The 26,450-nt window shown below is 42.2% G+C and overlaps 1 protein-coding gene across 1 annotated transcript in view; it reads right to left on the minus strand.

The window, feature by feature from the left end:
• LOC142970061 (neural-cadherin) overlaps positions 1 to 26,450 on the minus strand; it is a 295,060-nt gene that overhangs the window by 169,291 nt on the left and 99,319 nt on the right. The window contains exons 6-8 of the mRNA XM_076110212.1: positions 24,594 to 24,843; positions 13,726 to 13,868; positions 644 to 816 (exon numbers count right to left, since the gene is read on the minus strand). Of these exons, the coding sequence (XP_075966327.1) occupies positions 644 to 816; positions 13,726 to 13,868; positions 24,594 to 24,843 (566 nt within the window). The remainder of the gene's footprint in view (positions 1 to 643; positions 817 to 13,725; positions 13,869 to 24,593; positions 24,844 to 26,450) is intronic.

Consider the following 26,450-nt stretch of genomic DNA (forward strand, 5'->3'; position numbering starts at 1 on the left):
ATCCCTCTCCTCTTCATCTTTTCTCTTGGCTCTCATCTTGTCACCCGTCCCTCTGCGTCTTCCTGCTACTAGGTGAAGCCGAAAGGGAAACACTTGGCGATCACTCTCCCCCAGGAGAGAGTGAGTGGAGTTTACTCGGCAAGCCGACTCTCCTAATCTTGGCTTGCGCTACCACAGGGGGCTCGAAAAGTCACCTCATTTAAAATGGAGACATGACATAAAAAAAGGGTGGAGACGTAGCGCTTCCAGAGTGGGCCGGTCGGGATTTCTCCCACATCCCTCAAAGCTTTAATTAAAAGGCCGAGATGATGTAGCAGAGAGACGAGGGTCAAGCCGGCTAATCGCTCCTCCAGAGAGGAGAGATAGAGGCTAATAAATAGAGGACGCAGACAGACAAAGAGAGGGAGCCACAGGAGTGATGGGGGAGAGTTACATTGGAGAGATAGAGACAGGAAAAATAGAACTAGCACAGGAAAGGACCGAGTGAGAAGTCATTGAGATGTATTAAGGAGACCAGAAAGCAGAGCAATAAATGGCATGGCAACCAGGAGAGCAGACACCACAACACTGTTTCAGACACAACTAGATAACGAGCAAGCAGAAACGAGGTTTAATGATGCAAGTGCGCCATTGCTTGCCTTACCTTCTCAAAGACGGGCTTGTTGTTGTTCACGTCGTCCACCCCCACTATGACCTGGGCCGTAGACGACAAGGCCTGAGGTCCGCCTGAGGCATTGTCGTCCGCCGCGGTTACATTGAGGACGTACTCCACGCCCTGGAGGTGGGGGGGCGGGCTGGAGCGCAGACGGATCAAACCTGCAACCAGACATGAGGATAACACACACTCAGTCAGCCGTCAATGATGGAACTTGAGGCCCCATATGTCCTTCTTTTAAGTTTGAGATGGACAGACGTCAGTACGGTGTTTGTATTAGTAACATGTTTCCATTTCTGGATTTTAAGGAGACAAACTTCCCAAAGGTAAAACAAATACTTTACCAGATTTGGTAATGGAGCAGTTACAGAACATGGGTTGTTGACCACTTACCAGAAGATTTTTCCCAAATTGAAAGGACAAATGTGAAAGATCTGCTAAGAGTTTTAGTTTAAACATCATTACAGTGTTGACGGTATGTCGAAGACGTCTATGTATTGTGTTGCAGAGATATCTACTGAAATACCACTTGTTCCTCCAGAGGCGATAGTGAGTCTGTAGCGTCCAGTCTGTCCTGAGTCCAACATGAGAGGACGAAGAAGTAGAGCTGCCCCGAGGGCTCGTCCACAAATAAAGGGTGCAGGGTCCGTGTATGCTTTGGTAGTTTGTTTGTCGGATTAAATCCAAAGTGGAAGAAGTGAGAAAGTGACTTGTATTGTCATTACGTCCTCCCCACCACCAGAGGAACTCTTCACCGGGAGTAGAGCACTGGGCTTTGCTACAGCTCCCATAACTAAAGGTCTGTCTACTGGAGCTGCTGCACGCTTTCCTCCTTGCAAAGTAGTCTTCTGGTGGCGGAGAGGACAAAACGAAATACAAGTTATTTTCTTGTTTCCTCCACTTTGGATATATTCCTATAAACAAAGTCTTGAAATGTACACAGATTAGTGGCACAAACACACGGTTGGCTCAAGTAAATGATACGCTTGGTCAAATTTTGTGTATTCTTGCTCTAGTGTTAGTTAGCAGTTGGCTGTTTTTTCAAATTATGACTGTACATTTTGATCGTATGGGTGGTTCAATCCCTGGTTCCTCCTGTTTACTTATCAAGTAGTCTTGCATTGTAAGACCTACATCCACAGCGCTGTGTCAGTGCTAAAGAAAGGTCTTGCCGCACCAACTGTCTTTTTGGTATCGGGAAAAAAAGGCTCTGGCTTGTTTGTATTTCTATAAACCAATCGCTCAGACGATAAATGCAGCATATATCTCCAAACAACATGACACAAGACTTATGCTTTTTAGTATGAGATTATTATTTGACAAACATTTTCAAACAAGAACCAATTCTGATTGCAGAGAGCTTGGAATTTCTAATCTTAAAATGGTCCTTTTGCAGACACATTTTTTTGTTCTTTAAGGTGAAGCCATATTATACTTTGTATCTGTCAATATAGCAGCAATGACATCTCGGTCAGACGCCCATTCATGTTTTCATGTAGAAAAAGTTCAGACCCAATCCAGTCTAGTATTTGAGCACTGCAGATAATCGTCAAAGTAAACCAGCGAGCTTAGTTTAGCAGCAGATTTTTGTGAAGGTACTTTTGCTCTGGTTTATGCTCTTAGATGCTTGTTTAAAAAAGGAGATACACTTATGACTTCTGCTGACTAGTAGTTATCTTGAATACCTACAGTCTGTTGAATACACTCATTGTAAGTCCTTTTGGATGAAAGGGTCTGCTAAATGACTGATGTAATGTAATGAAGGTCTAGTGCAATCCTTCTAGATAAATCCAGCCAATTGAACTGACTGCTTCAAAAACATTAATTGGTACAGCTCATACCTCACAAAGGCGAGAACAGACAATCAAGGCTGAGCTTAAAGGAACAATGAGTGTCTCTCACATGAAAATCAACTTCTTTAGCAAGAAAAAAGGATGGAGAGCAAACAAAAGGTGTTTCTATGACCCTGTCTGAACCCGGCATTAGCATGCGTCTTTAGTGATCCGATGTGGATGGCTCTAAAGACGTCACCACACGCCTGGCGTTAGAATGCGTCTCCACGTGCGTCTCGAGGGACCACTTGTGCTCTGATCCCCATTTACTTGCTCTACATGCAAATAAACACCTCCTGTGCCTTGTCTGCTGGAAATTAAAAGAAGAAGAAATCCAAACCATCCAAGTTGTTTGACACACTTGTAATACATTGGTATTAGAATTGGTTCTAGGATTTTACTGATCACTTTTAAAGCACGTCTGGGTCTTGCCCCAAGGTATATAGCAGAAGTGCTGACCCCGTATGAGCCAAACAGCCTCAGATCCTCGGATGGGGCCTTTCTGGCTGTTCCAAAGTCGGGGATGAAAACTAAAGGTGATCGTGCTTTGGCCGTCCGCTTTGGAACGACCAGAGGAGATAAGGCTCGCAGAATCAGTAATCTCTTCAAATCACTTCTTAAAACTCATTTTTACTTTCTGGCTTTTATGTGCTGTCATCATTTTACCAATTGTATTTATTATCGTTATCATTATTATCACAATTCTCTATATTTTATTCATTGTTTTGTATCGATTGGTTTTATTGTTTCATCGGTGTTTTAATATGACCTTAGTTTGTGTTGCCTTTGTTGTGCTTTCTGTTGTTATATTGCATTGCTTTTGCTTTTCAAGGTATCATTACCATTATTATCTCTATGGGCTTATTTGGGCCGTCGTGGACAAACCCAATATAAGCTATTTTCCTGCTGTGCCTTTTACTGAAATTATCTGACTGAATTTAAGTTCCAGTCTGGTATGTCTCAGGCTTTTATTGTGAAAATTATGAACAGAAAAAGTGTAAAGCTGTAATGCGCTGCCGTTGCCGTTGACAATGACAATGTGGGAGCAATTAAGAGTTTGCCGTCCCGTTTCAGACTTTAGGGCAACTAAAGTTAGCATTTAGCTGGTGCAATGCTGACAAGGCATGTTTTGTTCTTTTTAAGGGGAAAAGCTTGTTTTCAGAACCGTGGTGTGGGGAGTCTCTCTCTGTTTGGTTCAGTTTGAGGTAACTGTTAGATCTACTCACTTGCTGAAATTATTGTAAGATATGAACAGTTCTCCACAAATAAGAGAAAATGACCCTTTTAGGTAGCAAACCATGCTAATAAAGACGGTAAATGTTGGCCTGCTGGAGAGCACCGATTGGCTTTGTGTGTTGACAGAGGACTCCTGACATCTCGAGGGCATGAAATCTATAAAGTGAAGTGAGGAAATAATCAACACAATCAACATCGAAACCAGAGTAAAGTGAGAGCAAGGTCGACAAATAACCCACATTATCCATCACACCGTCTGTGCTGTTACAAAAGCCAAGTCATCAGAGAGGGAGAGAAGTTCCTGGTGGACACAAACTTTCTTATTTCAGTTTGTTTTAGCTCAGAGAGATTTCGTTAATTATGTCCACACAACATATGAATAGTTAAATTGATTGGTATTCCCTTTTAGCACCATCATTCTGGCATTCTATTTCATCCTCTCTCTCTCTCTCTCTCTCTCAGTCCGGTGTAGGCGGCTCATCTGCATCCCACTCTCTGCTTTGAATGACTCTCCTCCGCTCTGTATTCATCTCACCCTCTGGTGCTCTGTTTACTTTGTACGTGTGCTCGCGTGAAAATGCGTGCGCGTGTGTGGGCTAAAAGTGCAGACACACTTATTACACCCTCCTTATCTTCAGAGGCAGGGGCAGGTGCTGTGGCTGTCATGTGTTCACTTGCTCGCTGTTACACGAGAGACCCTGGAATCCGAATCACACGCACACTATCACACTAGATATGCGAGCGCGCACTATTCCTCCTTCTATCTCTGTTTGCCAGACCAAAGCAACTGATGAGACAGATTGCAGCCAGACATTGTATGAATTTTTTTGTTTTGTTTTGTTGGGAATGCGTGTGTGTTGATAGCTCCTGAATTAGCATGATCTACTGATCTGTAGATGAGTCTTTGGAAATGATTGACAAAGGAAAGAGGAGAATTACTATTCTACTCAAGTTAATGCTATACAAGCTCATCGTTTTTGAGCTGCACATTTACAGTATGTCCCTTCTGTTTGCCTTGCAGTGTGTGTGTGTGTGTGTGTGTGTGTGTTGCACAAGAGATGGAGGATTGCCATGGAGGGGGTGTGTGCCTCGAGGTGTTTGTCACAATGGCTGGTTCTCTGGCACTGCTGTCCATGGTTAAGGGTATACGTAGGGTTGTGTGTGTGTGTGTGTAAGAGATACAAATAGACATGCAAGAGAGGATGAAAGATGAATTTAATTTACACTCTTAGAGGTGTAAGGGGAGGAAGCTTTGCATCGAGAAAGACGTGTCACATACAAAGTGATTGGCACTTATAAATGCATAAATATACACACACACACACACACACACACACACACACGGGGTGAAATACGTACACACAGGTGCAAACAAACAGCAAACACTGCTGCAGAGTACAATAAAGTCCGGCAGTGATTTTTTCTCAGGACAGTCTACAGCCAGCCAGCACTATGTGTGCAGAGGAATCTGAGGGGATGTTTTGCAAAAGCTTGTATGTTTATTATTAACATGCACGGGCTTTTCTGTCGAGGGAGTCCACAAATCCACCACATGCATGTAGTTTCAAGCTGTTTTCAGTTTTATCAGTCGTGCAAAGTCGACCCAATTTCCACTGCGTTCTGCAAACACCACTGTGTTGATATGTTGGCTGAGAGTTATATTATGTGCCACTGATATATATGACAGGCTTCCTAAATGTCTCCTGCGAGAGGGCCTTAATTTGGACATTCTCTGGATCAGCCCACAAATCCCAACAGTGGCATTCTTTAAAAATTCAAACTCACGCAAAAAGTTAAAACAGCATATTTTAATATTCTGTAATATTTGTCAGAGAATTGTTATGCTTGTAATCATGCATCTGGGACATGCAAAAGAAGTGGCTGGCGAATGGGGAGAGATCTGTAAATCCCTTGGAGGAATATTTCACATTAAATGATGTAGTATCAGTGTCTTGCTTTTGTGTGGTTGCTTTCATGCTCACGTTGGCGCATTGTCAAGCTCACAGGAAATCTGGCTGAACAGACCTTGATCAAGATCTATTTCTTGGCCTTTTTCCTCACATCTGAGGTGGACTGGACAACGTACAGATATAATACTCCCCTGTGGTTCATCAATAAAATGTAAACACATATGCAGTTATAAAACTAAGCAAGCCCACTTTGGAGCCCTTGTTCCCAAACCTCCTGGCAACCATCAATTATTTTCCTAACATGTAAATACAGATAAAACTAAGCAAGCCAGAGCGGTCACCATCCACACTTATGTTTTGTATGCTGATCATGCTAAAATAAATAGAGCTCATTGCATAGGAGCAAGGACAAATGTGCCGCGCGGCTCACCTGCTCGTCAGCTAATCTACCTGCTCACCATCGCAATACGCATTCACTGAACATAATAGCCTTTTTAAATGTACTCCATACATCTAACTGCTACTACTAGCCGTTTTATATTTGGCAACTATGGCTGTGTATTAAATGTGTTACTGGTGCCGGGAGGTTATGTTTTTGGATTGTTTGTTTCTCTGTTTGTCAGCTGGATTACGCGAAAGCTACAGGCCGATTATCATACAACTTGGTGGAAGGGTGTAGAATGGCGATGTCTCATCATACAACAGTTCATATGACATCTTATGAAAAGTTACTCATGACATGCTTAAAAGATACTCAGTCCTAATCAAACCGGGTATGTTGGGATTATGTTGAATGCCAAGTAAATCCATCAAACGACAAAAGAAAACAAACTTCCCAAACACATCAGGACTTCTGGCTGTACTAGCTGCTTTGTGTAAAACAAAACAAAGGTAGAAGCAGATATACTTGACACACCATTTTAAACCAAACCTTTTGAAACACCTTTAAAGTTAATACCAACAGCTCAGCTAAATGCAAAGTACAACTTAAGGCCATAACCCCATTATGCATCAGCTTTACAGCTTGTTTGAAATAAGCAGTGCTGTAGAGGAATCTTTCAGTAGCAATGAATAACTGGACACACAATGATGGACTCACTTCACAATGAAACTTGTTAAGATCAAGGCAGATCTCAACATTTACCTGGATATCTATTCATTAGGCTCCTGTATATAGAGACATAAGCAACCGATAACTTGCACTCTCAAGGCTGCATCACAGCTCTTTGAAGTTAAAAACATAGCTGTACCCTCCCTCCAGTAAAAACCACTAAGTATGCACATGCAATTCACTCTGCTCCTTCCTTCATGTAGGCCAGCCTTTTAATTACAGACACTTATTCCACGCTAGTGTTGCTGACTTTCACTCGAGGTTTGGCCATCTCAGCAGCTAGATGTATTTAGGCCAAATCTCTCACCTGGACACCTTTGCTAAGATAAAAAAAGCAATTTGCTCATACTCTAAAACGACAGCGGCCTGGATGGTTTGCTCCCAATTTCTCATTATTCAAACACAAATAGGCTATTGTACACTGCGTGGCTTGGGTTGATAGGGGTTGCATTGTAGAAAGGGCTTACAAGAGATTGTGATAAATAAAAAAAGAGGGAACAATGAGACTAAAATTAGACAAACAATTGTTTGCTACAGAAACAGCAACTGACTTGGGTCAACACAAACTGGCCACAAAAGTAAATATATAACTGAACTATCCTTTAAAATCCAGATTACTTTCTGAGCTATTATTATGAACGTGGTGCAATAGGTGCTGAATGTGCAGTTAATGTTATCCTTGTGGATATATTGAAGATGTTGTAACACTGCTTGTCAGGTGTAAATTAGAGGGTTGGTCCACCTAAACAAAAAGACTAAGATAGCAAATGGCTCCGTGAAGCTGCACTTGGGAACATCGGTACTTTCAACTAAATGCTAATATCAGCAATGTTCACAATGACAACGGCGTCGTGCTGTTTAGCAGTTTTATATAGTGAACACGGTAAAGAACAAATGCAGCTGAGGCTGGTTAGTTTTTGCAGGTATTTGATCATAAACCAGGGGTCGCAGTTCATCCTGAAAGGGACATTAATGTTTGTACCAAATGTTAGGACAACCTATCCAATAGTTATTGAGATAATTCAATTGAAACCACAACAATTCATATCGTAGTGGTGTAAGAGGGAAAGCCTGGGCAGCACACTATAGAGGAAGAACCCGGGAATCACCAAAGTCATTACAATTCGTCCTCTTGGAACCATGAACGTCTTTACAAATCTCATGGCTACCAAAGCAATAGCTAGATAAAGATACTTCAGTCTGAACCAAAGTGGTGCACTGCCATCTCTAGAGATGTTTTAAAAAGATAGAGTTTTGGTTTGATTTGCGATGCTTTGACGTATTTGATGATTTCGGCCTCCACCCCAGATAACATCTACAGACCTCACAGTGCTGGGCGATAATTCAATGTGTTAATCTATCGTCTTTCAACGGAATCATTATCGAGATGAAATCATACATTGACATATCGTGACACTCTACGATATCGTAATAATTGATGGTAACAAGCTCGTACTAGTTCACATTTCTCAAAGGATCGGGTCAAACTATCGTCTTAATCTAAATACTGTTGTATTGTATTTGTGTGCATGCATGTAAACATAGTCAGAGTATAGCTGAAAATATATGTTTTTTCTCTATATAATTTCAAATGAAACTGTTATTTTCATGTCAAGTTCTTAAATGAGATACTTGTCATTTGTCAAGTTTTCAATTCACACAGGAGTATAAAAAATAGACTTTACCATGTGTACCATAGTTCACATTGACTATCTACTGAACGACCAGAGAACATGCTATACAGTGATATGGTTATGGAGATATGAAAAGACCTATATTGAGATTGTGTCCATATTGCCCAGCCCTTCCTCACAGTGAACACTTTTCATTGAAAATACTTTCTCCTGAGTAATAATTGACATGTGCTCTGTGGGTAGTCCACAGGAAACGTTCTGGTCAATTTTTCAGTATTTTCTCAAAAGGTCTCACAACCTGTTAAACTAACACTATCTGCAGTTTGTGAGAAAATGTTTTTTTTTGGCAGTAATTTGGGTAAAATACCTTTTAAATCAGTAGTAGTACTGTGGTACTGCAATAGTAAAAGTTGTCATAGTAATGGTAGCAGCAGAACTGCAATAGGTAGTGGTGGACAGAAATAGTAGCAGTAGTGTTGCTTTTGTTTGGCCTTCTATTAGCAGAAAGCTGGCTAGAATCATGAATTACAAAACAAAAACAGACATGTAGGTCCATACATAAGATGCATTAAGAGACTAAGCACTCTTCCATCCTCCCCTCTCTCCACCCACGCTGCTTCAACAGCGCCGCAGAGTGCAGTCATGCTTAATGAATTGAGACAGAAGGCCAGATAAATGTGACCAGTTCAGTAAAGGCAGCAGGCAGAGAGAAAGAGAAAGGCTACTTGCCTGCTCACTATGTGACATGTACAGGGAGCACCGGGGGCGCCCTCCAGTCCGAGCCCCGCTTTACTCTGCCTCTGGTTGGCATAAACATCTAATAGAGCCTAAAAGCCTTAGATGAGAGCAACACATGCTGGGTAAGTGGTTGGAAAAGGGACACGGAAAAGGTTTTAGGATATTCCAAGAACAAAGCACACAGCGAGCATCTGTTCTAAGCTATGAGATATGTGTCCCTGTGGTACGGGTTCTGCATCTCTGTGTGTGTCTGCATGTGTGTAGATGCATGCATATGTACAGTACACGGTCCCTTCTATGTGTAAGTCTCTGTATACATGCACATGTGTGTTCATTGTTCATGTTTATGGTTTTGTCTGTCGTGTGTCTGTGTGTGTGTGCTTACATGTTAACAGTGTGAGGGTGTGTTGTCTCCATGTCCACACTTGTTTCTGTGTGTGTGGGTGTTGCTGCTAACAGAGCCAGCACATATCATTGCTTGTCCGAGATGGAGAAGATGTTTCCCCGGGGGTCAGTGAGCAGACGTCACTTCACATGAACGGCAGCCAGGAGGGGAGGAAGTAGAGGGGTGAAGCGAGGGATGGGTGAGAGACAACGCGGAGGAGTTAGGGATAAAGCGGGACGGTGGTGGTGGTGGTGGTGTGGGGTGTAGGAGGAGCGGGACGGAGGGAGGGCTTCCTCCAGTCGACGTCATGCCGACTGGAGTCTGGGAGAGGAAGAGGGACGAGTGAAGAGAAAGGGACCAAATAAAGAGTGACGAGAAAAAAAAGAAAGAGCTTTATAAGGAGAGGGAAGTGGACTAGTGGAGGAGAGAAAGAGACTATAACGATACCAGGGGGAGCCATGGAGAACAATGAGGGCAGAACAATGTGGGCTAGTTACGTAAAGCAGGATCAGACTCAGGTCACCACATCAGACCGAACACAATAGATGGAGTCGAGGAAAGACAACATAATAGAAATGAAACCAGACAACAGGAAGACGTTCTACCCCATCACTGGTTATCTAGAGTCTTCACTGGAAACAAAGCCACCTACTGCCTCCCTCTCAAGGAGATACTCTTCTTCTCCTCTTTCAAATTGCCATAAAACTTTGCTGAGAAAAATAGCAAATGATGGAAGCCTGTTTATTGGTGCCAGAATTTCCCCTTCGCCGTCAGTAAATACTTCCTCCCCGAGGAGGAGGGTGAGCGGGTGTCTCTGTATTTATGGGTTTTAATAGGAAGAGCGTGATCGTCATATTGACCAGCCTGCTGGAATCCTAATGCTCATCCTAAATCTCGGGGAAACGCACTGTATTCTGGGGTGAGTTACAGGCAAATTAACATGGAGAGGGAGGCCGGCAGGGCTGCTCCTGCCGGAAGGGAGGAAAACAATCGCTTGAATGATTGTTGGACATTTAGGATGAGTTGGCAATGAGAGGGGAGAAGAGGCGATAAACGATTTTCATCAGCGGCAGGGAGAGAATGAGGTGGGTTGGAGAGGGTGGGCGGAATCCAACGTGCTCGCCTCCCATTATAAGAGCCATAAAACAGTTTTAATGACCAAATGTCGGGCTCTTTCAAACAAGATATTGGATCATAATACAAGCGTTATGGTGTCGCACCTTGGCTCACACACTCTGGTGCGGACAAAGTGTGGAGTGGCTCTGTGTACATCTGTATGAGGCTCGCTTCCCTCTGTGTGTCTGCATGTGTGAGTGTGACTGCAGGTGTCCATGTACTGTGATGGTGACAGGAGGAGCATGTTCTCATCTCCGTGTTGCATGTATAATAACTGTTTTACCTCACTTGAATAATCCTACTGCTAGGGACAGTATTTGTTTTATTAGTACAGATACATATTTACTGAACTGTAGAACTGAAACATTTAATTGATTAGTCGATCAACAGAAATGTAATCTTTAACAAATTTGACAATTGATGAATTTCTTAAAGGATAAACCTGGTGAACTTCTGTATTTTTCTTGTCATCAATGATTCAAAAGTGTCAGTGGATCTCTCAATACTTTACAGATTTGCTGGTCTGGCAGTTGATCCCAATTCCATCTGTAACCAAATACTGAAGACATAAAGCTGTGAGAACAGCTCACAGAATAGCTTTTTAGTGAGCAGTCACTAACTGCCGGGCTGACTGTTTGCTGTTTGCTCCCTGGCTTCTCCAGTCCACATGTAATACTGAGTGAACCCCAACATTTCTAAAGGCCAAGTATTTGTGAATATGGGTACTTTTTTTGTCCCCTTTGGGAAATTTGTGTTTGTGTTCTGCTGATATTTGAGGAGCGATGTCAGATTGATGGGACAGAGCTGTGGCAGCCAGCTGACCTCCAGTGCCCAACCTATCCAGCTACCAGTCCACACTCCGTACCTGGCACCTGCTGGACTTCAACCATCTACCCAAGCCAAGACTGAGCTACTGTCACCCTGAAAGAATGACTGTAAAGTGCTGTAATGTAAACATTAGAATGGTCATTTTTCGATTAATCACTAAATTTACAAGTATTTATACAAATATTTATATATAAAATGTATATATGAAATATGTACATAATTTGTTCCCAAAGCCCAAGGTTATGTCTTGAACATTGTTTTGCCAAACCAGCTGTCGAAAACAAAAATATATTCAATTAAGACTCAAAATGTCTGCTGTGAAAAATAGCCTCCTAAATCTCTGGCAAAATGTATGAAATATTGTTTATAAGTATTTCAGACAAAGAGAAAGTCAGAACTAAATCCATAAATCTAAAGCCCGTCTCTGCTGCCTCTTTCTTCATCACCACGCTTACAGCCACGACAACAGGATGATGACGAGGTCATCAGTACAGTGGCTGATTATTGGTGTAGCTAATAAACCAATAATCAATTAGTTGAGTAAAAATAATCAATAGATTAATCACAGTGAAAAAAACCATCATCAGTTACCCGACTGAGTATTGGTACACCAGCATGTGGTATTCCAGTCATAAACACCAATTATAGTGAACCTGCAGATTACCAGATATATGGCTAAATCGATCAATCTGTGCCAAATGCCTAAAAAGGCATTGTGTCAGATATGTGTCTAAATGCACACGAGAGCCAAAACAGTATAATTGGCAAAGCAAGCCTGCGCCATCATCTGATGGCGGAAGGAATCCAGTTATTAGCCGCACTTCTTCTCCCTGCTTGACAATGTGACCACCACGGTGTGCACTGACTCTGCTGACAGGGAATGTCATAGCTGGTGATCAGAGGAGATGGGGCTTTGAAGTTTTGAGTAATTGAATTTGTAGAAGTCATCGTATTACCCTATAATAGGATATGCAGATTCAGAGGGGGTTGCAATTTACAAAGGGGTCGAACCACTATGCAATTGCCGCCCCACACTCCACCCACACACACACACACACACACACACAGCGTCATTAACACCGTTTCCTATTTCACATTGCCTCTCATTGCTGCTCCTGCCTCAGAGGAAGTTGAGATGTGTGACTATAAACCTCAGATGATATTTTGTTACAGAGACACTGTGGAAACGCTCCACTCACTCGGGCTGATTATTCTAACGTCTCCATGACATGACCTGTCAGGATTTAAATATCCTTGACAAAGCTTCCTGCAGACAGAGGAAGGGAGGCTGGTGAGGCATCCCTACCCACAGAATGGTGAGAAAGGACATAAAACTATACTGCACACACTATATAAAGCATCATTTCAAGAAGCTCCGAGGCACGCTTGACAAACTGCAGAGCTTTTACATCTATACGGTGTATGTAAATATAGCAGGTAGGGCTGACAGCAAAGCAGGGTGTAAACAACTGGAAAAAAGCAATCTTTGTGCAGATGTCAGGGTTCCAGGGCAAAGCGAGTAAATAGCTCAATAATAACAGGCTCCTGAGCAGCCTGAAGTTCTACTCGACTCTGTTCTATTAATAGGGCAAGACGAGTTGAACAGGAAGACGCATATGATTTATGTGAAAAATAATAATAAAACCAATAATCATTTAATCTGCAGAGAGCCTCTACAGGCTGCTGCTTATTGACTGCAGTGCAATCGAACTCTTTGGAGCAATCGGCCCATTTCAAACAGGCACACGCTGGGAGCTGCCACGCCACCAACGGGCACCGGTAATAACAGAGAGAAGCCCCAAGGTCGGAGAGGCCCCAGGGTCGAACCAGGCAACGTATCCTCATCATAACCTACGAAAAGTTACTCCTACGAAAGGCAGCAGCACGAGTCAATTTATGTTTTGTCTTTTCAAAATAAACTTCCATTTCCACAGGAACGTACTTGGTTAGGTTTGGGAAAAGATTGTGAAATACGTTTTTAGGTTTAGGCAACAAAATTACTTACCACGCTGTCCCATGCTAATCCATTCCCCCAACCCAAACGTCTTTTCAACTCATCTGTATGTTCGGTACATATTGTGGAATTGACAATAAAGCTAACTTTGAATTTTGAACTTTGAACCCCCCTCAGCCATTTGTGCATGGTTTGCACATCAAGATGTCAATGTATTGCCTTGGTGAAAATGGGATTAACTAATAACAATAACAACTAGGAATCATTAACACTTGGTCGAATGACAATGTGCAGATGAGGAGAAAAAGAAAGAATGCATGTCTTACCTTTTTGGCTGTCAATGATGAAGTTGCCCTCCTCGTTTCCTGTGGTGATCTTATACGTGATCCCGTCCCCGTCAGGGTCCTTCGCCAGCACCGTGGCAACAAGTGTGTTGGGTCCCGCGTCCTCTGAGACGAAGGTCCGATATCTGATAAAACACATACGGATACACAATCAACAGCTTGCCTACACTTAAGGAGGACACGAGCCCTGGCTGCAAAGGCAAAAATAAGACACGTTCAACATAGTTTTGTCAATATTTCAAATCAATTCCATCTTATTCATGCTCGACCAGCAGATCAATGCATCAGCACATAAGACAAAGATAGAAACGGGCTGCAATACCCACAAAAATATTGATTGATTTCAATCATAAATGTGTCATGAGCAAAGGCATTTACAGACCAACCCAACGCACCAGTACTAAAAATTCTAACCGCGTTAGTGTCATTTCAAATTCAACTATGGGGAACAAACATGAACAGGGCTGGTTTGATATCCCTGTAACAGCTCTAGGGGGGCTGCCATTAAAAGACCTTCTGGATAAATCCCACTGCATGTGCTACAATCAACAGCCTAAACGATGAAAAATCACATCTTTGTCCATGTTGACCTGAGATCTGCTGAGCGATGGCTGCACCAGTGTTTGTATTGCACCCTGTGAGCAAAGACAGTTTCGTAAAATGTTTACATGTGCAGCCACAGGAGGCCTTACTGTGACTTTCTTATGAGGCAAGTGGTTTTGATCCCAGGTGCGCAATACTGACAACATTTCCAACATAGCCAACAGACCGCCATGCACCAGAGCTTTATTCAGTGTTAACATGTCATGCGTTTAATGCTTGAACTCTCTTCTCTTTTGTTTCCATTTACACCAGCTAGTTGGTTGCTTTCACCGTGAGCCCCGGGTGTTAATCAGTCCCTGAGCAGTTGCAACACTACAAACCAGCAGAGTTCTGAGGAGCAGCGTACAAAACGACCCGCAGGGCAAAATTCTAAATAACCTAGAAAAAAAACCCGACATATGTCCATACAGAGAAGACAGTTTCACACTCGCATCCCAGACTTCTAACCGCCAACAACACCCATCTTCCATCACACATTCCATCATGGAGTGCCTGCAATCTAACAACTTTCAAACTGAGAACGTGGAGCAGGGTAACGATTGTGAAAGTGAGCTTCCTCTTTAGTAGACGGGAATAGTTCTCAGCACAGCACAATCTACAGGGTTGAGTGGGCCGCAAGTGTGCATCACCGTCGTGGAGGATACCCTCAATGGCCGAACCCAAATCAAAATTGAAGGGTGTTTATGTCTGTTGCTGGATTTTAAAATCAGTGGACAAGAGACGGGGGTGAACGAGATCCTCCGTGAGCTTAGACAGCAATGCTTTCACAGTTTTGCTTTAAGTTCTTTCGGCATTTAAGTGATGCCTTCCTGGGCAATGTACAACAGTATCATGAGCTCATCTTTACACTGCAAACAGAAGCATCTAACCCGACAGAGTACTCATGCAATGACTTTATGCATGCATGTACAGAAATGGGAAGTCCTTATTGTATGTATATTTATATATCCCATTCAAGTTTGCTTGAATGGGATATATAAATCCCATTCAAGCTAACTTGCCCTGACATGCATTTTTTATCAGCCCATGCGGAGCAAACTGAGCTCAGCTTCTTGCTCTAAAATTTCCCTTCAGTTTTGTCTTTGTATCTCAAGAGTAGCACTTTGAACTTCAGCTTTGAACTCTCTTTTGGCCTTGCGCATGCATCTCCGAACCACTGATGTGCTTGAAAGCAAAACCTTTCTTGAAAGGCTGGTCTTTCCACCTTGTTGACACGCGCGTTCACACTTTACATTCCTGGGTCACGTTTCAGCGGTCCTTAGGGCAATAGCAGATATCATTGCGAAATACAACACGCCAGACTCTTTGGGTTATTAGTTAACCGATAAGGAGTAACAATAGGCAATAGGACAAAGCCATTTGAACTAGCAGGGTTAAGCTTAATGATGATTAAAACATTACAGTACCATACACCAATACCATTCATTCTCCATTTTGTATATTTTGGAAATCAAGCAATATGTTAGTCTGAGTCAGCAAGCATGAATGAGTTATTACATGTTCCCAGTGCAGTTTCTCTTGGTTTAAAAACCCTTCTAGTCAGTGTCACTATCTCAAAAACATGGGGGAACTTGAAGGTCACTCAGAGAGCGCAGACCAATCCATTCCAACATTTAATAGCTTCTTCTGGCCCAGGCTGCACTTAGTTTCATATAAGTAGGTCCATTCCTTTTTGTTCCATAATCCTACTGACAAGCAGACAAACAAACCAAAACAAACTGTAACATAACCACCTTGGTGCAGGACATTAGGCAGATAATTGCAATAGAGATGTTAAAATATCTTGAAATTACATGATTCTTTTTTACTAAAACACGAGGAACGAAAAGGCTACTTGGAGAGCGCAGACCTCCACCGAGGTCCTTTCCATAAGTCAAAAATAATGTGTGTATGATGCAGAATTAGGACCGAAAGTTATTTCCAAAGATGCTAAATCAGTCTCCGCTTGACTTCAGCACTACGGCCACTCCTACAGACCTACACACTGGGTCTGTAGGAGTGGGTAGAGAAGCATTAGTTGCATGTTTCTCGGCTTATTTTGAGATACATAGAGCTTAGGGGGATCAATGAGAAACAAAACTAAAACTTAACCAATCAGATTCAGCTATATACATTCTTAGATGGGGACACTTCTAATGTCACAAAAATGTGTCGCTGAGACTCAAAATACCAACGTGGTAAACTGAATCATTTTAATAGTTCTCACAACACTGAAAAAATGACATTTAAAACACTTTTCATCAAGTTACCCTTCATAAGTACTGTGGTTTCTAAGCAAAACCCCCATACTGCCAACAGCTGTCAGTGAACTCAATGAGTGATTGACTAACAGTAAGGGGGGTAAACATAATTTGGGTGATCTGATCCTTTCAGTAATTGTAAGCCTTTTCCATGAAGAACAGACAGTCTGTGTGCATGTCCCTTTTTGCTAAATGCGCTTCAAGGTAGGACTAAAAGACGTACTCTGCTGTCGTTCATCAATGACTCATTACTTGCTTGCATGTGCGTGCACATCCAAAAAGGCAGGTCGAGTAACTGACAGCCTGACATAAACGCACATCCTCTGTCACACACCGTCCGGGCGACGCGGCCCATTCATTTTTCACTGGAAACAAGGCGCTCTCATTAGAAGCCGAGCGCTGTCATCGTGTTCCGTCACTGCCGTCTTTCTGCCTCAACAACTGTTGGACTAGTTCTGCCTGGGAAGATCAGCGAAGTGCCACTGCTTTGCTCGGTTTGTAGAACTGTTGTTGCAGCATTTGAGTAATTTCAGCTCACAGTCTGCAAGCCGAGCACTTCCCCACAGATCAATACGCAAGGGGCAAGGAGGAGATGCTGTGCAGTGTTTTACATAGGTCGCATTGATCAAACGGCTTAAACTTGTAGTCTAAGGAAGCTATTTGAAAGATCATTAGATAATTGCTCGTATTTATCTCACCTGAAAGCCAGAAAGAACTAGGCCTCCTTGTGCATTTCTGCCTGCAATTTGATGGCTAAATTACAGACGCTGTCTGTGCAGTTGAATTCATGCACGACTCTCTTACACGGGCTGCTAAGCCTCTTTTCTCCCGACTCCCCGAATGAACTCAACGTACTCATTACAGATGCAGACAGATTAATCATTATAGATCCAAATGGAGTTGGCTTACAATTAGGCTTATAAGAAGGAGCAGCCTGATATGGCAACAATAGCTGAAGTTGGCCCGTGTTGGTCTGCTAGACAATCAACTTAGTGGCATGCTAAAAACTCCCACCATCTATGGCAGACATGAAACAATTAGTTGATTAGTCAACAGCAAATTACACAATACAATTATACTAAGCAAAAATGTCAAACTCAAACTGTTTTCAGTTTCTAAAAATTGTGCTGCATTTCATTTTTAACTATTGTAAACTGGATATGTTTGGGTTTTAATATTACTATATAAGAAATAACATTTCTTTGTAAATTTAAGACTTGAAATCATGAAGGCACTTGAAAATGACAAGGTAGTACAAAATGTAAACCATGCTTTGGCGTTTCATTTTTACCTCTTTATGCTATGATTTTATGAACCTTTTCTTTTTCTTTCTATGAAACAAAGCAAAACACCGTCGACGAGGAAGACCCTGGGTTGATGATAATCAGAATAAATATGAAACACAATTTAAATCATACCTTGTAAACTAAAAAGGACACTATTACAGATTAACAAACACTATTACCACGCTCGTTTATAAAAAAGATCTAAAATGAACTACAAACATTAAAAATGATGTGTGCGTTCGTCTTCCCAAAGAGGCAAAGCAGCTAAAGCACATTTCAACACACGGAGCACCTTCTCACTCTTTACTGACCTCCAGTTCATTTCTTTAGAACAGCAGAACAAATGTATTTTTCAGTGGAAAAACTGGCAGCTGTAATAACTAACGTATTAATTGATACTTCAGTATGTTGACTTAAATCAGCTCAACGTCCACAGAAATACATCGTTACACCTTATAGGTACTTTGAAAACAAATAATCAAAAGATAAAAAAGAAGACTGTATGCAAGTAACAAGCTGAAATCGTGTTGCTGGACAGTTGTAGAAGAACAGACAGAAAACTTTTCTTAAGATACAATACAAACCGACATGTTGGATGATGACATGGTAAAGAAGACGAATGCCTCTGTGTCCAGAACAGTGGAAAGCAGACCTACACTTACATTGCTGACCATTAAGCCTAGCATGATGTCAATAACTTCAGAAGTATCCAGGATCCAGGTAGATCATTTTAAGGCGTATCCTACTTGACACTAACATCAACCTAACTTAAACAGATAGCGCTCTCTAATGCTCTCAAGCTGCTGCTTGTAGGCTTCCACTGCGTGAAGGAGTGCCTGTGTGAGTGCCTCTCTATTAAGGGGGAGCGGAGAGAGATCGGGACGGATCACCGAGAGGAAAGCAAAACAGCTCAGTAGTCGAGCAGCACAGAGATGCCTTTTGCAATCACATTTGGGCTCCACCACAACTCGAATTTGGCCGAATCAATGCTGCAACCAATTGAAATCCGCCTCAGACATACACCGCCACACACTAATTACTTTTTTAACCTTTTGTTTTACTTTTTGTTTATGTCAGTTGTGAACATTAATTACTGAATTTAATTATTGAGTTAATTTTGTTTATCTAGATAAGGCATAGATGGAGAATGGAGGGAAGAGAGGTGGTAATGGAGTGTGTGAGTGTGTGTGTGTGTGTGTGTGTGTGTGTGTGTGTGGTGAATAGTTGAGGACCGGGAAGGTCAGCTGGTCCAACTGCTGCTCACTGATTGTTTTATATATTTGCTGGAATGCCTCCCGTCTGATTCCCCGTTAATCAGTACTTACAAAGCTTTCTTTCCATTTGCTTGTTTAAATGAGGTGTGTGTGGGGCCGACTGCAGTAATAACTGTCGCAGACGTGGCTGCAATACAAGCACTGAGGCAGCAGTGTTCACTATAGCAAGATAATAAGTCCCGGCTCTGACATTTTAAATTATGCCATTTTATTAAGGTGGTGGGTTAGAAGCGCGTGTATGTGAGCAGAGTGTTTCATGTGAACCAATTTGATGAGAGTTGTTTCTGTCGATATTGCTATGTCTGCTGGGTCCTGCTCTGTTTACCCTGGTGGAGTTTAAAAGCTCCATCTGTTGAATCTTTAGTATGTTTCATAAAGGATCGGTTTGGGTAGTGATGTTTACACGGAACATGGAGAAACCTGGACGAGGCAATATGCAACATTCTCCAAGTAATTGTGTTGGCAACTCTTCAGCACTCTCCCTGAGTTAACTGTGCTTCTGGCTGCCTTTTATACTCTCCCGCTGACCACCAGTGATGGAGGGACAACATTTATCCACAATTTGGTTTGAATTTTAGGATGTAGATGATCACAACACTGTTCATCATCATGGTAAATTTGGATCTTTTTTTCACATGAAGATGCACCAGCACAGGTGAAAGAAAGTGATCAGAAACCCCATTTCAGTGTCTAAATGCCAAAGTATTCCAGTGGCTATAGGACACAGATAGCATAATCAGGCCTGTCAATACCAGGGTAAGGCCTTCTCCAGGTTTCTGAAACTATGGTTACGCATCCAAAAACAACCGAGGATACTGTTGTCCATGTAAGCAGACACAAAAACGAAATGAAACGTTAAACTACAAACCTATAGTTTTCTGCTATATTAATGTTCAGCGTGTAAAATACAGCTTCTTGAGAATTCTGAGAACTCCTCTTGACAAAGTTTATTGCTGGATGGCCGTGAAGCTTCACATGGTCACCAAAACGAGGGCCGTTATAAGACATCGCTAATCTCATTTCAAGGAGGTTTAAGGTGGCACATTTTCTCAAAATAAAAAATATTTTGTATAATAAATTCATTGTGGTAAATGGTGAAAGGATGTAGTGCTTTTGTTTTCGAGTCCACATGGCCTTAACTTTATGGACCGTTAACCTTGCTCTATGGAGACTTTGAGGTTTGTATGAGCGACATTGACTTTCCACAACCAAAAATCTAAGAGTACACATGTATCCGTGTTTATCTGCCCTAACGCATGGCTGCAAACGTTAGTTTGTTCAGCTAACTAACCTAGCGTTAAAGAGAAAAAAGTCTGATATCATATTATTTTCTTAAGGTAATGTAATGCTACTGCTAGCGTGCTCTACCCTGCAATACAACATGTTTGCTCCTTTTTTTGGTTATGTCTGCTACATGTCTCATGTGAATAATTAACTGGGGATGTAGCTTTAGTTTTTAGCGCTGTCTGGTCATAATTATTTTGTTTGTACCCATCAACTGCACATATTTGTTGATTTGTTGGGTTCTGATGTTCATATGAGTCATGTGGAGCTGTTAGAGAGCTCAAGCTAACTAGCGAGCTAGCAGCAGCTGATGAGATCTGTGAGTGACAGCTTTAATTTTAGCTGAAAACCGATTGTTGATGACTTGAAAAAATTAGAAGCCTGCTCTTGTCTACCTCTGTCTGAAATCAAGGACCTGTTGTCTTTAAAAATGTGTACTTATTAAAGTGGTGAATCTGCAAAAATTGTTGCCGCAAACTTTACACGTATTGAAAGACTGACAAGCTTGGCAACAGCAACTTTAAGCTCGGCACTTCTTTACATTTTCTCCACTGGAAGTGGTCCTAAGAGGGCCCTTTATCACGCTTTCTCCACCAGAAGTGGTCCTACGAGGGCCCTTTATCACGCTTCCTCCACCGGAAGTGGTCCTAAGAGGGCCCTTTATCACGCTTCCTCCACCGGAAGTGGTCCTAAGAGGGCCCTTTATCACACTTTCTCCACCGGAAGTGGTCCTAGGAGGGCCCTTTATCACGCTTTCTCCACTGGAAGTGGTCCTAAGAGGGCCCTTTATCACGCTTCCTCCACCGGAAGTGGTCCTAAGAGGGCCCTTTATCACACTTTCTCCACCGGAAGTGGTCCTAGGAGGGCCCTTTATCACGCTTCCTCCACCGGAAGTGGTCCTAAGAGGGCCCTTTATCACACTTTCTCCACCGGAAGTGGTCCTAGGAGGGCCCTTTATCACGCTTTCTCCACCGGAAGTGGTCCTAAGAGGGCCCTTTATCACGCTTCCTCCACCGGAAGTGGTCCTAAGAGGGCCCTTTATCACGCTTCCTCCACCGGAAGTGGTCCTAAGAGGGCCCTTTATCACACTTTCTCCACCGGAAGTGGTCCTAGGAGGGCCCTTTATCACGCTTTCTCCACTGGAAGGTCAGGTTGGGCGTCACAAATCAGTTCCGAAAGCTCCAATTCCAAAGAAATCATTGAGAAATGTAAATTTAGATTTTCAGCTCCTAAACAACACATGGGCGCTCTTTCTGGACTGGACACTAGACACACATCTAACGGTGGAGGAAGGCTCCCAGGGTGGTTTCCGTGGCAACAGGCAGGTGATGGTAGGTACGGTAATAAGGTCCCGATGGCTCGCAAAGTGACAGCGAATAGATGAAAGGCGGCTATTCTGTCACTCCCCAGGAAGGGAGAGCCATGTGGTGAAGAGGCAGATCTGAGAGTGTCCAACTGATGGAAAAAAGAAAAAGTAGTTCTCTTTTCAGTCTTTCTGCACTGGTGGTCAGTGACAAACATCAACACCACGGCCAGCATTCAAAAGAAAGTAGCAATGACACCCCCTCAAAACAATACTGTTCAGTTTCATTTGTATACTTTCAGCCTGAAATGGATTTATATTGGATTTCTACAACAGACGATGACCACGAGTGTGAGTAGCACACAGTTCCTCCTCCTGATGAAATATTCAGCTGATATTTGAGTCGGCTTTTACAATTGACACGGTGCTTATGGAATCACAAATAACACCGCTGGTTTGTTAAAGTGTGGTAACGATTATGTTAAAGTGGATCTAGCCTGTATTTACCACACGATAACGAGATTCAATTCAATTGACTTTTTTTATAGCCCAAAATCACAAATTGCAAATTTGCCTCGGAGGGCTTTACAATCTGTACACATACGACATCCTTTGTCCCAGAACAGGAAACAATCTATGATGAGATCCATGCCTGATCACAAGTGTAGCTGTTAGCTTCGGTTTTATAGGGCAGGTAGATCTTTTCTTGAAATGTTGTGACTTTCTAATTAAATTGCAACTTTATTCGAGTAATATTACAACTTTCATGTCAAAATGTTCCGACTTTATTCTTGACACCTCAAACAACACAGTTAAAAATGTTTTGAATATGCAGAAATCGTGCTGAAACACATGAGTTATTAAAGTCCAGGGGCTTATAAATGAATTAAAATGCATTATTGAGGTGTATAAATGCCACACGCACATTTCAATAATTGAATTCCCCAAACACAAGACACAACAGAGGAGGGAAGAGTAGATCTGTCTGTGTGTTCACTCAGCAGAGATTAGGATTTCTTTAGGAATTAAATTATCGGTTAAATTGATTTAGCACCACTTTAAATCTTGTGTTTACCAGAGATGTGCTTATAAGTTTCTTGGAAATAAGTCATTCTGCATGTCCTAAAGTCCTAAAAACACTCTACAGAAGAAATCAAAGACCAAAACGATCGATAAGAGTCGACTAAGAGGGGGCAGACACGACACTTCTACTATACAAGAGCACACAAATTTCCCAGAATGCAGGAAATGAAGTGTTTGACTCTTAAAAAATGTCCTGGAGGAAGACGTCATGATTCCCCATCTCATATACGTCCCCACCAATGGAACCTGAAACCTAAGGCCCTTGCATACACACATGGAAACTCATTATCGCAAGCTTCCAACTGCATGAATCGATACAAATAGGACAGATTTTCTGCCTCGATAATGATATCTTTAATGACCTCTTTCTCTCTCCGTCTTCTCATCTCTATCCATCACATGCATTGACTCAACACACTCTCGTGCACAGTCTCTCCCGGGCATGCACGCACGCATGTGTGTGTGTGTGTTAGTGATACATCACTGATTGTCCAGTACTGTTTTTGTGGCAGCTGCAGTAGAGGGTCGAGGGCTCCAGAAGAAAGCACTGACTGATAATTCTGCTGTCGCACGTCAGTAAATCAATACATCACACACACACACACACACACACACACACACACACACACACACACACACACACACACACACACACACACACACACTCCCACCATACACACATGCATTTTATAACTACATCACTCTGTCCATACCTACACTTTGCAGAGACCTTCCCAATAACAGAACACACAAACACACACATATATACTCAGAAAGAGCACACACACACACACACACACACACACACACACACACACACACACACACACACACACACACACACACACACACACACACACACACAAAGAGTGCGTCGTGCCCAAGGCCTCCTGAGGGTGCTGGTGGGCATGGCTGATTGACCCTGCCTCACCACTCTGCCGAGCTCTCTGCCAGAAAATCAACCAATTAAAAGATGCAGGCACCGCGGCATCACTGGAATTGTGGTTAACAGCAGCTGCAATGTTGAATTGGGAGGCAGCTGTGAGGAGCTGACCTGACAAAGCAGGACTCCCCCTCCCCCTCTACATCTTTACATATCGCTTTACCCATATTTTTGTCTCTATATCCACCAAGCATGCTTCAGCCTATTAAACGTAGAGCCACACTATTGTAGGTGCATCTTCATACGATAAAGACAGAAAATAAAAAGGGGTAGAGGAAGCCATCAATTAAATCCAAAGGAGAGAGGAGCACATAAAAAGGACTGCAACCTTTTTCTCCCGGCCCCGACCAAATCATTTTGGCAGACAGCGGCTGAAATTGAAGCTGGGCTTCATCTAATGATTCTTTTTAATAATTATGGTGTCTTTTCCATCAGACTACAGCACATCTGAAAAACACCAGTGTGCAGCGGCTCCACAGTGTGAATCAGTAAATATGCACCTGAAAATAAAATGGTTCCGATTTATTTTTGTTTTTCTTTATTTCATTCATCATATTTCATAATCCTAATTCTGCTTTGGCATGTCAGATGTCATGCAAATAAAGCCTACTGAACTGAATGGAGTCCAGGGCGATGCTGCTAACAACTGAGGTCCTGCTCAACAGAATGAGCGTCAGCCTTTGGCGTCTCAGCCTCACCAGCACTGAGGAATCTGACACAGAGTAAGGGGAGCTTATAACAGCTTTTACAGTTAAAACTAACTGCAAGTTTCATCCCATCCCATCAGAGCCTCTTTCCATTGGGTTTTAACTAAACAGCCCGAGTCTTACTTACATATGCTGGGAGAACTCAGGCGCCTCATCGTTGACGTTCGCCATTCGAATCCGTACGGTAGTCGTGCCAGTGCGAGGAACCTCCCCCTTGTCGACTGCCATCACTACGAACTCGTACAGGTGGTTGGGCCTCTCGTAGTCCAGAGGCCCTGCTGGGAAGATGGTCCCGTGAGGGGAAATGGTGAAGTCTGGACTCAGGGTGTAATAGGCCAGCTCTGCATTCTCTTCGGAGTCACAGTCATTGGCGGACACTAGAGATGACAACATAGAAATAGAGAATAGGAAAAAAAGAAGTTAGAGGGATTAAAAGACAAAACCAGAGCCCCTTAGATCCCAACTTTTCCTTTGTCCTAAAAAGTTTATATGAAAGCGGATTGATGCGATGCACTCTCTAACACCACCACCATTACTCTGCTGTAGCAGGCTCTCTGTTTACACTGAGTGTGAAAGCAAGGGCGTCGGTTCTGATGGATGTAGCCTGCATGAGCATGGCTGTTATTCATTCTTAAACATGGAAACACTTTTACAGACATTGTTATCTTCCTCAGTCGAAATCAGAAATATATATGAAAAAAAAAAATGAAACCAACTGTGTTTCAACATCTCACCAACTGATTTCAAACGGTAGCAGGTCATACAGAATCAATATATTTTTCACGTTCTTTTTTTCTGTCCCACTTGGGTTTCTTTAAAAAAATGAAATGACATTGAAAATGACTCATTATGCCAGTAAAGCATACTGATCTAAGTCACGGTGAAAGAGACAATATTAGCTGAATCAAACAATGAAGTACAATCTGTTTAGTTAATAATCCAGAGATGTATTTTGTATAAAGGAACCTCCCATTAGCACAGGACATCTAATCACTTCTCATGCCATGTGACCAAAGAGAAGATTGAAAAGGAAGTGATGCCCCCACTGATTTAAATGTTCAGTTATTTGCACAGCATGCATCGAAAGGACTGTCATTTTGCAACATTTCTGTTTCTACATTACACATTGGAAATCCATGGAGCCCGGACTCGCTCGGCCACAAATTGATTGCCTTGCTAAAACTGAAAAGATCCTCCAGGGATTAGAATAAGCATATTTTCCGCTAACAAGTCTTTTTGCCATCAAACTCTCAATTCTCCAATTCACCTTACATTGCATTTGGTTCGTGCCCATAGACACACAAAAACAAACAGAGACAGAAGCACAGGAATACAGGCACATGCACACATGAACACATCTTTGTTTGCTTCAGCTCACAAACTGTACTGCGTCATCGCCATAAAGCCTCGGAGAAACTCTCAGCACACTTCAAATTAATGTTTTAACAAAATGTCAACAAAGTGAAAAGATCTGTTTATTAAAAGAAGGTTTATAAACTCCGTCAGTATTTATCCACATAATTTGTTTTATTCCTTTGTGTCAGTACGAGTCCAATTTTAATTGGAATATAACAGATTCATTGATTCTGCAAGCATTGTTATATTAAATAAAATGTTTTATTGTGGCCTCCAGTCTTTCATCATCCTGAACAACCATCAAATTAAACTAAAATCAATTATATTTTCCAAAAAACATCTTCCCTCATAAAGCTGCAAGATGAAAGTGCCCTAAACTATTTAGTTGAACTGCAAAGTGAAGCGCATTGCATTGTTACTAATTGGAAACCCTAATGAAAGTCAGGCTGAGAATACTATAGAATCAAACAGGAGGATGCTTTCACACCTCACCTGTAACCAGGTCTGAGCTCCGTCTTTAGAGTGTTGGTCTGATAATCATGTAGAGCTGGTGATGCAGGACGACAGGCAACAACAAAAAAGTACACATTTCATGCATCTTTTGGTATAAAGTATTACATAATTGCCC

This window comes from Anarhichas minor, unplaced genomic scaffold (assembly GCF_050575085.1).
Source record: "Anarhichas minor isolate MPS153535 unplaced genomic scaffold, ASM5057508v1 ptg000042l, whole genome shotgun sequence".
Classification (NCBI taxonomy): Eukaryota; Metazoa; Chordata; class Actinopteri; order Perciformes; family Anarhichadidae; genus Anarhichas; species Anarhichas minor.